At 47.5% G+C, this 12,051-nt stretch overlaps 1 protein-coding gene across 1 annotated transcript; it reads left to right on the forward strand.

Moving 5' to 3' along the window:
• The first annotated feature begins 1,580 nt into the window (after positions 1–1,580).
• On the forward strand, positions 1,581–7,667 carry GHRH (growth hormone releasing hormone). Its single transcript, XM_033074957.2, has 6 exons — positions 1,581–1,774; positions 4,811–4,910; positions 5,720–5,851; positions 6,486–6,590; positions 7,128–7,265; positions 7,547–7,667. The coding sequence occupies exons 2-6, from the start codon at positions 4,831–4,833 to the stop codon at positions 7,608–7,610; spliced, it is 519 nt and encodes a 172-aa protein (XP_032930848.1). The 5' UTR covers positions 1,581–1,774; positions 4,811–4,830; the 3' UTR covers positions 7,611–7,667.
• Positions 7,668–12,051: the final 4,384 nt, after the last annotated feature.

The following is a 12,051-nucleotide window of genomic DNA, read 5'->3' on the forward strand; positions in this document are numbered from 1 at the left end:
CTCTATTTGTGCTGTTGCAGAGCTCCCAAGCTGGATGCACCCAACAGAGCCTCGAGGGTTTTTAGAAATTTCTGCTGCCTCCTGCAATTAACCCAAAGCTGTTGGTGTGGATCTTGCTGTGCATGGCAGGATCCCAACCTAGGCAGCACAAGGAAACCCCTGGGATGATGGAGCTTTATGGACCCTTCTGTGAAAGCAGCTCATTTGAGGTATGAACATGGATCACAGCCCTCCTAACCCAAACTGGGCACCAGGCAGCTATAAACAAGTCAGTTATAGACTGATTCTCCTGATCAGAGAAATATTGCCTAGTATCATATGCAGCTCTGTGGAAGGCAAGGGGCCAGCTGGATGGAGAATCAGCTCAAGTCCAGGCTATAAGATAATACCTTGAAATAGTGCTGGCTCTTGACTGGTTTAACAGCATGATCTGATTCATCTGTTCAGCCAGTGCAGCACCAAGACAGGGGAAGAAAAATAAGTCATGCTGAAAAATTAGTGCAATCGGCTTCATACATGAGAGAACTCTAAGAGATACAAAAAAACTAACAAAAATCCCTTTCCAGTTTGCAGGGACCACATGCAGCTCTGTGCACCAGGACAAGGATTTTGGAAAACCTGCTCTGTGCTACCCAGAAATCCCCATCTCCAGTGGATGACACAGATGATACACCAGCCTGATTTGCAAGAAGCAATGAGATGCAGTAACAGAGTTAGACCATCCCTGGATGCTTCTGACCCCCTGCACACACAGGCACCCTCCTCCCAACAATCCCACTGTGATGCCACTGCGGTGCCAGCTGAAGGTATTTGGCAGCAGGCAGGCATGAATCATCTCACCTGCTGAAAGTTCTTCCCATCATCGAGTCATGCAAGCCTCAAACAGGACGGTCCCCATCAATTCTGGGCATTGTAAAGTCAGTATGAAAAATCTGCCAGGTGGTGCTCATGCTGACATCTCATTTTGAGCTCCTCTGAACTGTCCTGGTCTTCTTGGCACGAAGGCTCTGTGCTCGTTTTAATGGGGCTTTCGTGAGCCTTTTTCCAGGAATGAGCAGAGCTGCCAGCGCACGCAGCACCCCAGGGAACAGCCCTGCCTTTTTCCAGAGCACATGAATGGAGCAGGGCTCTCCAGCCGCTCTGCGGGCTCGGTGTGAAGCTGTGATGTTTGCGAGGGGCTGAAGCGTGAACTGCGCCCCTAATGCAGGTGTGAGGAACAAAGGACAAGGAGGAAAAGGCTGATAATCAAAGAAAAATAAAATAGCAAAAAGATCAACTTTCCTGTTCAGGCAGTGAGAAGGTACTAATGGTTAACTGTCATTGTGGAGTAGAAGGGAAAAAATGTAATTGCAGAGGAAAAGCGAAGTTTACCCAGCAAAGTGAATTTGTCATTCACTCTGCCAGATTACTGCTGTTATTTGCTCTTCACTCTTTGAGGGATAAAGAGAAAGCAAATGACCCTGGGCTGCGGGCACAGCCCCCTCCCTGCCCACACTCACACCAACAGAGGATGCAAACACCGCCTTTGAAATCCAGGATAATTGATGCTGTGACGCGTGGAAGCCCACAGGACTCCTGAGGGAGCTCAGGTATAAAAGGAGGAGATGCACCTCCCTGGCAGCCAGAGGACACTGGGGGAGCTCCGGGAGTCCCTCCCTGCCCAGCAGAGGGTCCTGCACCCAGCGGGCTCACAGAGGAGAAGTTGGATTTGCGGCAGGGGAAGGAACACCTGGGCAGGAGCTGGTGCAGGACGTGCTGGTTTCCTCCAGGAACGGTAAGTGTGAGCCTCTCTCTGTGCATTTAACGAGATAATGACTATTTGGAAGTTGGAGACAATTAAATTCCACTGAAATGCAATCAAAGTTGGCATCAGGAACGAGCTTTGCCAGGTACTTTTGTATTGTATCAAAATTTGTACCAATATATTTGTGTACCATGCTATAGAATGAAACAACTATTGAACTACATCATAAATGCAAACCAATGGAATTATGCTACAGATGAGCTTTATAAAAAACGTTAGGTGATTGCTAAATGGAGCACAGTTTTTCTCTTTTGCTATGTTGAGGTGAGTTTCTTTTGCCCTGGCAAATGAACGGTGTTTTACTTGCCCAGCAGTGAAACTGTGCTCGAGCCAAGCCCAGGTGTGAGGAGAAACACAACAGTGTGTTACAGGTGATGCAAAGCCAGCCACGGTGAGGCACGGGGAGGCACTTAAAAGGATTTCTGCTTTTCTAATGCAGCATTTCAGGGTATAAAAGTTTCAGCTTTATAAAACAGCAGGCATGGCAAAAGCCTCATTTCATCTACACAGAGGTATTTTGAAGACTGCTCAGGTTGAGGTTTCAGAAATGGCAAGAGGTAGTTACCAGCTCTCCAACATCACTGTCTCAAAGCTGCTGTTCCCCCTGCACAGGATGGAACAAAGCTCTTGTGCTTCATCTGCTGGAATGGTGCTAAAAGCTCTTCATCTTAAGGGGAATTTATTTATTAATCATTTTTTCACATGCTGCCAGAATGGGAAGTGAAGGTGTCCCTCACCTCAGGAGAATTTCAGAGGTGACAATGTTTTGTCAAGCTGCCTGCACACAGGGTAACACTTCAATTTCTCAGCTTCTCCTCTCAAATAACAGACACATCTTGGAAGGGATGTAGAACTTTTATTTCTGATTTATTCCTGAGGGAAAAAGGGAAACAAAGACACCCAAAAACCTGGAAGCAAGCTGTAGCTAAGGGAGAGAAGACAAAGCAGAATAGGGGAAGAAGCACAAAGCCAGAAGTAAACAAAAAAAACTGCAAAGAAACTAATAGTAGAGAAATAGAAAAAAAGGATCTCAAATGTTCAAAAAGCAATTCTAGAGAAAAACCCAATACTTAAAGAAGAGAAGCCAGACAGAAAAAGAGTGGCAATCAGGGCTGTATCCTGGGAAGGGGAAGCAGACAGAGTTGGGCTGGGGTTTCATTTACACTGGCACTTCTCAGCTCACATAGAAGCTTCTCTAATACTGATTAAATCTCCTGATTGGCATTTTCTGTAGATGCTGGTGCCACAGTCTGCTGGTACCCACTGATAGATGCCTTAGATAATTTCCTCTGTCTAGAGAGATCTGACTTGGGATTTTCTTGAGGATATTTAGGGAAGAGGCACAGAAGAAGCAAGTTTTTTTCCAAGTTCCAAAGAAAAAGTTAAAAAAGAAAGGGAAGCAGGGGATTTGTTCTAAAAGCAGAAGTCCTGTATGCCTATCACAGTCCTTTTCTCCTTCCTTTAAGCATTCCTTGGCTCTTTGAGAGGCTGAAGTGATTCTGTAATGGAGCAGGAGGCAGGAGATGCCACCCATGAGCACCAGGAGCTACTGTGCTGTTCCCAGGGGAAATGCTGGGGAGGCTGCTGGTCCCACAAATAACTGGAAACAGAGACTGGCTGAGAATGCATTTGTGATAAGAACCCCCATTCCATAGTGACCCCTTCCCCGTGTCTGTCCATGCACTTCTGACACTGCCGCTAATTCTGTTTTTGACTTCCCTGGCATCATCAGCCCCACCTGTGAGACCACAGCTCCTCACAGCCCCTCTCTCTGTGTTCACCTGTTCTGTCCAAGCAGAAAAGAGAGCTCCCTGATGATGTTTTCCATCAGAGAGCCTCACTTTCCCCCCCTCATTAGTAAAACACACAGCTTGAAAGTTCACTTGAGCGATGAGAAGTCCAAGCAAACCCTTTCCACCTGGAGGCTGCAGCTTTTACAAGGAAGTATCATTATACATTTGGAAGAGTTTTTTTTTTTTATTTTTCCTCTCTGTTATGGAGATCAAACACCTTTCTGATCTTTTCTTCTATAAAATAAGATAGGGAACAGGGAAACTTGGTATTTTAAAGGTTCCTATCCCTATTCTTAAAGAATCTTCTTTGAGCAAAAGATCAGTCGCTTTCAATGGATGCTCGGGAAGAGCAGCATTCACTGAAATCCCTTCCCACCGTTGCTCGCTTGCGAGGACAAAAGCTCGGAATCCAGCCCCGAGGGTGGGTGACCTCGGGCGGCTCTGGCCTGAGTCATCCTCAGCTCTTGGGCCAAGCCCGGGACAGAGGCTCGGCAGCCAGGGCTGCACACCCTGCTCAGCTCCCACCAAAGCCTCGGGGTGCCCGGGGCAGAGACATCCCAGCCCAGTTTTGTCTCCACCGAGGGAACAGTCTGTGTTTTCTTTGGCAAACCGAGCTCAGCACTTTGATAAATGGCTTTGCCAGGGTTGCCTCTGTGCCAGTATTACACCTTTGCCCAAGGATTTTATTTGGTTTTTCCCCATTTCTCCCCAGTCTCTGGACAGTCAGTGAGGCAGCCCGGTGAGCTGCCAGGCACAGAGCTGTGCCCTGCAGGTACAGCCAGGTGAGCAGACACATCCCCAGGAGAATGGGACAGGAGAGGTCCCAGGGCTGGCTGCAGATGGCTCCTTTCACATCCCTGCCAAGTGCTGCCCCCATCCAGGTGCCTTCACAGCCCTACAGGGGTTGCTGGGGCTCACACCAGCCCAAGAGAGAGCTCTCCTCCAGCCACAGCAGTGGGACAGGTCAGTGAGGGGGTCCCACAGCACCAAACCCCGAGCAGGGTGATCACACACAGCCACTGCCCCAGGTGCTGCCTTCCATGGGGGACACTTTGCCACACCAAGACATCTCTGCCTCGGGGAGCACCACAACCACACAGACTCATTTCCAGTCCCTTTGTGCTGAGAAATGAGCAGAGGGACTGAGAACACAAAGGTGGCACTCCTGGCCCAGAGCCCCTCACTGCCCTGACTCGGGCTCTCCGCCTTTTAGGTGACTCCAAGGGGTGGAAGATGCTGGATAAGGCCACCCTGCTGCTGTTCCTGCATTTAGTCACATGCTCCATCTCCTCTCCTCTCTACCCAGCTCTCAGGTAAGTGCTGAGTGCTTTATGGACACTCTCACTGCCTCATCTCTGACCTTGTGCAGAAGAAGCAGGTGCCAAACTGAAGTTGCCAGCACTCCTGAATGAACTCTAAATGTGTTTCTAGGCCTATTTATTTGCCCCGTCTTAATTTTTTGGATACACTGCTGGCCTAGGGGTGATTTCCAAAGAAGGCAGGCACCAGATGGAATATTCCAGCCTAAACAGTTGGGTTTAGAATTGAATGCTGGGTTAGGGAAATCAGGCAATCTCCAGAGCAGGCAGCACCTCCAGCTCAAACACTGATAATAACTTTGTGGCTGCAGGGCACCTGCCCTGAAGTCAGAACTGCAGATATTCTAGTACATGAATTCTACAGATACCTATTAATATTTCAAGTATTTCCTTGTTGGGTCTTAGAAGTTGAAATGGTGCTTTGTATCTCTACAAATCAACAGAAGCCCAAAATCGAGCACTGGCTTCTCTAACATGGATTGTAATGTCCCATAGAAAATGCGTTAGCCTTGTGCCAAAGCCATGGCACAATACCAGAGCACTGGGGTTTTGCTCAAGGATGCTGGGAGCTCAGTGAGGGGGATGTGTATTTGAGGTAGCTCTATAAACCATCCTTTAACTGCTGCAAGAGCTTCAGGGCAGTTTCTACCTGGTGAGAGTGACAGATAGCACTTGTGTTACTGCTGAGATGGGATGACAAACGGAGAAAGAAAAAGCAGGAGAGAGGGAATAATGGTTAAGATGACTGAGCCCCAGCTGGCCTCTGAGCACCTCTCACAGTGTGCCTGGGGTTTCTCTTGCAGGTACAGCCCAGGGCCGGCTGCTGGCAAAGCCTTGAGCTTCCAGCTGCAGCACAGCAGCTCATTGCAGAGCCATTCCCCCCTGGCAGAGGAGCAGGAGGAGGAGGGTTTGTTAACAGACCCCACTGAGAAAAGGTTTGTGGCTCTCCTGCCAGCCCTGCTGCTGCAGGGTGTGCTGGTTACAGTCTGCCCCCAGCCCAGGAGCAGGCTGGCAGCTCAGTCAGTCCCAAACATCACCCATGTGCAGAGCCATGTCCTGCTGTCCCCCACCAGCAAGGACACACATTCTGCTCCTGCAGGGAACAGAATTTCCCACTGAGCTCTGGGAATCTATCTCCAGGAATGTTAGAGCCTCTCCTTTCCATCTCTGCTTGGAGATAGAGGATGATCATCTCTGTCTGAAGCACAGAGGACTTGTCCTTACAGCAGTGGGACCAGCTGAGTGATTTGTGATTTTCCTGTGCGTTTTCTGGGTCTAACACAGGCTAGAGACCTGCTGGAGGCCCCTGTCACCCTGACACAGCCCTCCCAGAGGGGATGGAGCACAGGAATATCCCAGCCCAACTCTGCCCTAGATATTTTATTTTGCCTGCTGCCTTCATGTCAGGACTGAGCTCCCTCAAATCCTTGTACCCTCCAACACTAATGCAGTCCAGCCCTCTGTGTTTGCTGTGCTTCCCTGCCCTGATACCAGCACGGTGACACCTGGGGTGTTGGGTAATTTCTCACTGACAGCTCAGAGAGCACACTGTCCTTCCTTTCCCCCCAGGATGCAGCGCCATGCTGATGCCATATTCACTGACAACTACCGCAAATTCCTGGGGCAGATTTCCGCCCGGAAATTCCTACAGACCATCATTGGCAAGAGGCTCGGGTAAGCCCCAGCACCCTGCAGTCCTAGGCTGGTATTCCATCACCCTGGGCAGAAAGAACTGCCTTTCACTGCAACAGAAGCAATCTCTCCTGCTGCTCCACATCCCCACAGTCTTGGATACCCTTAATCACAGTTATCATTAAGCAGCCTAATTAATCCTTTCCTCCAAGGCTGTAAGCATCAGATCAGCTGAGAGTTCTGCTGCAATACCAACAAGCAATAATATTTGAGGATAATATTTGCAGTGATCTTTCACTTATCCCTGGCCTAGTTTGAACACAGAAAGCAGCCTCTCCATTCCCCCTGGCTAGTTGGATCACTGACTGCCACTAAACATGACCAACTGGTCAGATGCAAGCCAGCCCAATCCATCCTCTAATAAAGGAGCAAATACAGTGACTAATTTCTTGTTGAAATTAAGCACAATGGCCTTAGGCTCAGCCCCAGCCCTTTCTGTGCTGCTCAGCCTGAGCCAAACTTTGAGTGAGGGACAAAAAAGCATCTCAGAAACAAAGATTTCTCATCTTCACCTAACAGAAGCAGCGAGAGCAGCCCAGGGGAAGGGGTGCAGGAATTCCTGAGCAGGCGCCAGTCCGACAGCATCCTGATGGACAGCCAGTACCAGCAGCAGATGGTACTGAGGGACTTCCTGGGAGCCATCCTGCACAACCAAAGGTGGGTGGGAAGCAGTTCATCCTCTGTCACTGCACACACAGGTCCTTATTGCTGCTGTGAAGCTCCTGCATTAAGTGTCATTTCAGGAACAGTCAGGGAAGGAATAAGGCTGACCCCAAGTAGGGTGCAGGTAAGAACAGCCTGTCCTGAGCCAGCCTGCACCACACACAGCAGCAAATCACTCTGCTGCCTTCTCAACCTGCTCATCCAGTGAAATAGTAGCAGGAAAGAGAATTTCTCTCTTGTTCCCAGTTTCACCATCCCTGTCCTCTTCCTTGCAGGCCTCAGGACATGGACAGCAGTCGGCTAGAAGGCTTTCCCAGCACCCTGGCTAAGCTCATGTAAATACTTCTCCCTTTTCCATCTCCCCATGCTCTGGTGAGTACCATTCCCTGCTCAGTCCTGTGCATAACTCACTGCTGCTGCACTGCTCAGGGTTTGAAGGTTCTCCTACAGCAATGCTCTCCATCTGCTGTAATTTAAGGGGGAAAAATCTCCCAATCAGTATAATCAAGTACCTGAAACCCTGCTAGTTTGAACAGACAGACCACAAGGGCTGTGAAGCTGCATGTGGATGTCTGGGGACAGGCTTGCAGCAACCCAGAGCAGCCTTGCAAAGCTCTCTGAGACAGAGTACCTGAGTGTTTAGGCCAGGCTAAAGGCAGACAAAGATCCTCCTCCAGCAGCAGAACCTGTCTCTAGGTCCCTGGGACATGTCAGCTTTTCCCTGCACTGGACAGCAGAGGACATTTTACTGGTTTCTGTATCCCTCACTTCTGAAAACAGTCAGCTGGAATTTGAATTGTGCTTTAAATCTTGGCAGCCATGGGGGAATGAGAGCCAGCAAACCATCCATCCTTGGGAATACCTTCACTTGATCTGTTGTATTGTGTGAAGCAACCTGCTCTTACTGCCCTGTCCCACAGAAATTAAACCTGTCCAATCCTGCCAGCACAAAATAAAGGGGTGTGGAGAGATCAGTGTGCACACTGAACAAAAGAGGGGCTGGGGAAGAGAGGGAAGATCAGAGCTCTACATAAATCACACTCATGGATTCAGCTGTGAGAGTAAAATATTCCAGCATCTCTTACCATGCTTGACTTGGTTACCTTTCCACAAATAAGGTCAGTCAGGAAAAGCCTCCAAAGGATGAAAAAATTTCTGTGTGCACTTATGACATTTTCTGGTAATTCTCTTTTCCCCCTTTTTCTGTCTAGAATAATTCGGAGCTCATGGACCAAACTGTACAGTGAGCCCTTGATGGCAGTGAAGACACTCCCAGATGTGAGCAGCTGGAAACTGATGCACACACTCCTCAGATCTGATCAAAGGAATGCAGTGCTGAAGCACTAAATTTATTGCAGTCTTTACAATTTAACTCCCCTCTTGAAATACTTCTCTGTACTAAATCAGAAAAAACCCTCTGTGGTTTAACCTCAGGCTGCTTTACACAGAGACTGAAACACGTGATACACTTGTAATCTTGGGGACGTTCTGCCTACTAATTAAGGTTTCAAATCACAAAGTATAGCAAAATTTCTGCCAAGTCATCTTTCTGTTTGAGGGCCTGATTAATAAATATGAGGCCACCAAAAGGCACCTTTAGGCAATTTTGTAAATTGATTACAGCATCCTCCAAATTGATGCTGATGGCACAACCACACACAGCAAGGATCAGGGGGAGGTGAGACATGAATCCACACGTCTCCCTTGCACTGGAAACACTGCAAACACTGCCCTGGGCTGCTGCTGCCTGGCAGCAGAACCAACTCTGAAATGCTCAGCTGAAGTTACAGCTCTGCCAGAGCTAAAGGAGATCCCTGTGCATCAGATTGGGCTGTCACTGTTCCAGCTCAATGTCCTGCTGAGTGCCATCCCCTGGCTCTGAGCTCCACCATGGCTACAGGTACACCTGTGAATGTTTTAAAAGGAGTAAGTTATTAGCCCAGTGATCTCATACAGCTACTTCTTCCCTCTCACCCCACTCCCCCTGTTGTCTGTGTAATAATTATGTCTTCAGAACTGTAAATAACACCAGGATGGGGTCTGCTTTCCCATCAGCAGCAGGAAAAAAGAGTCGTTCTAAATAAACCTGTCCAACAGCAGGTCAAGATGGCTCTTTTCTTGAGACCTTATTTTCTTGATCCTGGGCCCAGAGTGAAGATGCTCCTCACAGGCAGTTGTCAAGTGCACCAAGGATGACAAAGCTGGCCTAACAAAGGCCCCAGCTCCAGTACCACTCACAGCACCAGGCTGGAAACACAGTGATATATAAATGTGTGTTAATGCCTATCTGTGAAGTCTTCCCTCCTTGCACTCCTACAATTCCTTGTTATCTGCAGTAGTTACCATCTCATTTTTCCTCAGGTGACATGTTTTAGGATAGGAGGCTCCAGTGTGCAGGAAAATTATTTCATCCTTGCACCAAATCCTTACCTGTTACAGCCTCCCTGTCCAGGTTTGACAATTCCAGCACTAGGGCAGTATTACAAACCCAGTAGGATGGGAAACACTGAGAGGATGTTGAGGGAGATCAGTGAAGCTGTGACAGCAGCAGGGGCACTAATGGATAACTGCTCCCCTTCCATGGGCAGGCAGCTGTCAGAGACATCTTTCTGCTTCACAGTGCAGAAATACACAGAAGAAAAATCACCTGAGTAGCCTGGTTCAAAACGTGATTGTAAAACCTGTTCTGTAACAACCACACTCAAAGCCATTAGGACTTATTCACACCAAGGAAAGGAATTGCAGAAAATGAAGATCACTAAAGTAGTAATAGACACAGCAGCAAAAAGAATTTAAACTCTGTTAAGTGGCATAAAAGGCATATGCAAACACTGGATTGGATGCTGCCAATAAAATCAAAGACCTCTCAAAAGCATTTCAGAAAGTGTTTGGGTGATTAAGTCTGTGTCAGTAAATAAGTGGGTGAGTCCAGCTATTTGGAATAAGAGACTCCTTTGGGAGTTCAGTTTGCTTCAAAATGAGGAAACATGCTCAAACTGTGAGATTAAATATAAAAACAAATAAAGCAAATAAAAAATACCAGAGGAATAAAAGATCAAAACAATAAAACCAATCTTTCCTAATGCATACCCAAGGAAGGAAGATCAATAGCAACACACATAGCTTAGAGAAGACACTTCACAGGGGCTCTCCATGGTTTTCCTTTTGCATCTGTGCTCTCCTTGGGTAACATGCTGCAGCTCTACAGGGAAAGTTCTGCCCCAGCACAAAGCATCAGCAGAAGGAATTAGTCACTAAACAAAGCTGCTGAGTGAGCAGTATGAGGCTAAAAAAAAAATCATTTCAGGGTAAATTACAGTAATTTCACGATTATAAGCCGCACTGATTATAAGCCGCACTTCTGGGTTTCAGCAACTTTTTGGTTTTTGTCCATACATAAGCCGCACCTGATTATAAGCCGCATGTTACAATACAGAGTGTGATAAAAGGTATCTGTTCTATCACCATCTGTTGAGGGTGGGGACAGTGATCCTTATCTCAATGGCAGATAATTTGCTAATGGGCCATCCATTGAAACCAGGCAAGGCATTGTTCTTTATCTTTTCACAACCCATCCTTCCTCCAGCCAGTCATTTTCTGCTCATGGCCATTGAGTCCCACTGTGGGACTGATAAAATTACTGCATCCCATTGGGAGTTGCTCCAGCCAGGGGGAAGAGCCCAACATTTCTTACCAAGATAAAAACAGAGGTTTTGGGACACTAAGGGAGCCCCTTTCTCCACTGGACTCCAGAGGAAAACCGGATTTCTCCACATCACCACTGGAGCTCCGGAGGGAAACTGCACCTTGTACAGGAGCACTGCTCCAACTGAGCCACATCTGTCACTGCAAGGGGACTGCAATCACCATTTAATGGGACTGCTACCAACACCCTGCCTGACGGGGTGTCAGGTTGTACTCTGACTGTGTCAGGGTTTGGAGTTTGTTTCTTTGTAGTACTGTATTTCTATTTTAATTTCCCTAGAAAAGAACTGTTATTCCTAATTCCCATATTTTTGCCTGAAAGCCCCTTGATTTCAAAATTATAATAATTTGGAGAGAGGGGGTTTGCATTCTCCATTTCAAAGAGAAACTCCTGCCTTTCTCAGCAGACACCTGTCCTCCAAACTAAAACAGCAACTTTTCGTTCTTTGTCCATATATAAGCCGCACCGGATTATAAGCCGCACTTTGGGTTCGGACCAAAATTTTAGTCAAAATGGTGCGGCTTATAATTGTGAAATTACTGTACTATGCATAGTAGCTTATTATTTCTTGTCAGAAACTCCTCAAGTCCCAGAGGACGTGAATGCAGCCTGAGATCCGGTGTTTGAAGGAGTGCAGAGGAGGTCAAAGAAGTTCATTGAACCTCTCTGGGACCATGCTAATGTTTACACTGAACAAGCAGGTAGGAACTGCTACAAAGAGCAGGAACAGTGAGCTAAGTGTGAGCAACAGCATGGGGAAGAGACAAGGTGGATTTAATAAAGTGGGGTCATGTCTCACACACGTGAAATGCTTTGGAGGATTCAGCTCCACACCCTTTATCCACATACTTGCTTGCTGATGTAATTTTCCTGGATTTCCAGAAGACATTTGATAAGGCTCCTTTGCCAAAAGGCCTTTAAAGCACTGCCCTTGACAAAGGATGAACAGGAGCAGGGGAGGGAGCAACAGTTAAAACAGTTAAGTTTTCCATGTGAAAGTTGCTCATCAGGAGGAGATTTAGGCCTTTGGTTATTACTATCTGTGAGTCCTTCAGTAACACCCAAATCTGCTGC

This window comes from Catharus ustulatus, chromosome 17, assembly GCF_009819885.2.
Source record: "Catharus ustulatus isolate bCatUst1 chromosome 17, bCatUst1.pri.v2, whole genome shotgun sequence".
Classification (NCBI taxonomy): Eukaryota; Metazoa; Chordata; class Aves; order Passeriformes; family Turdidae; genus Catharus; species Catharus ustulatus.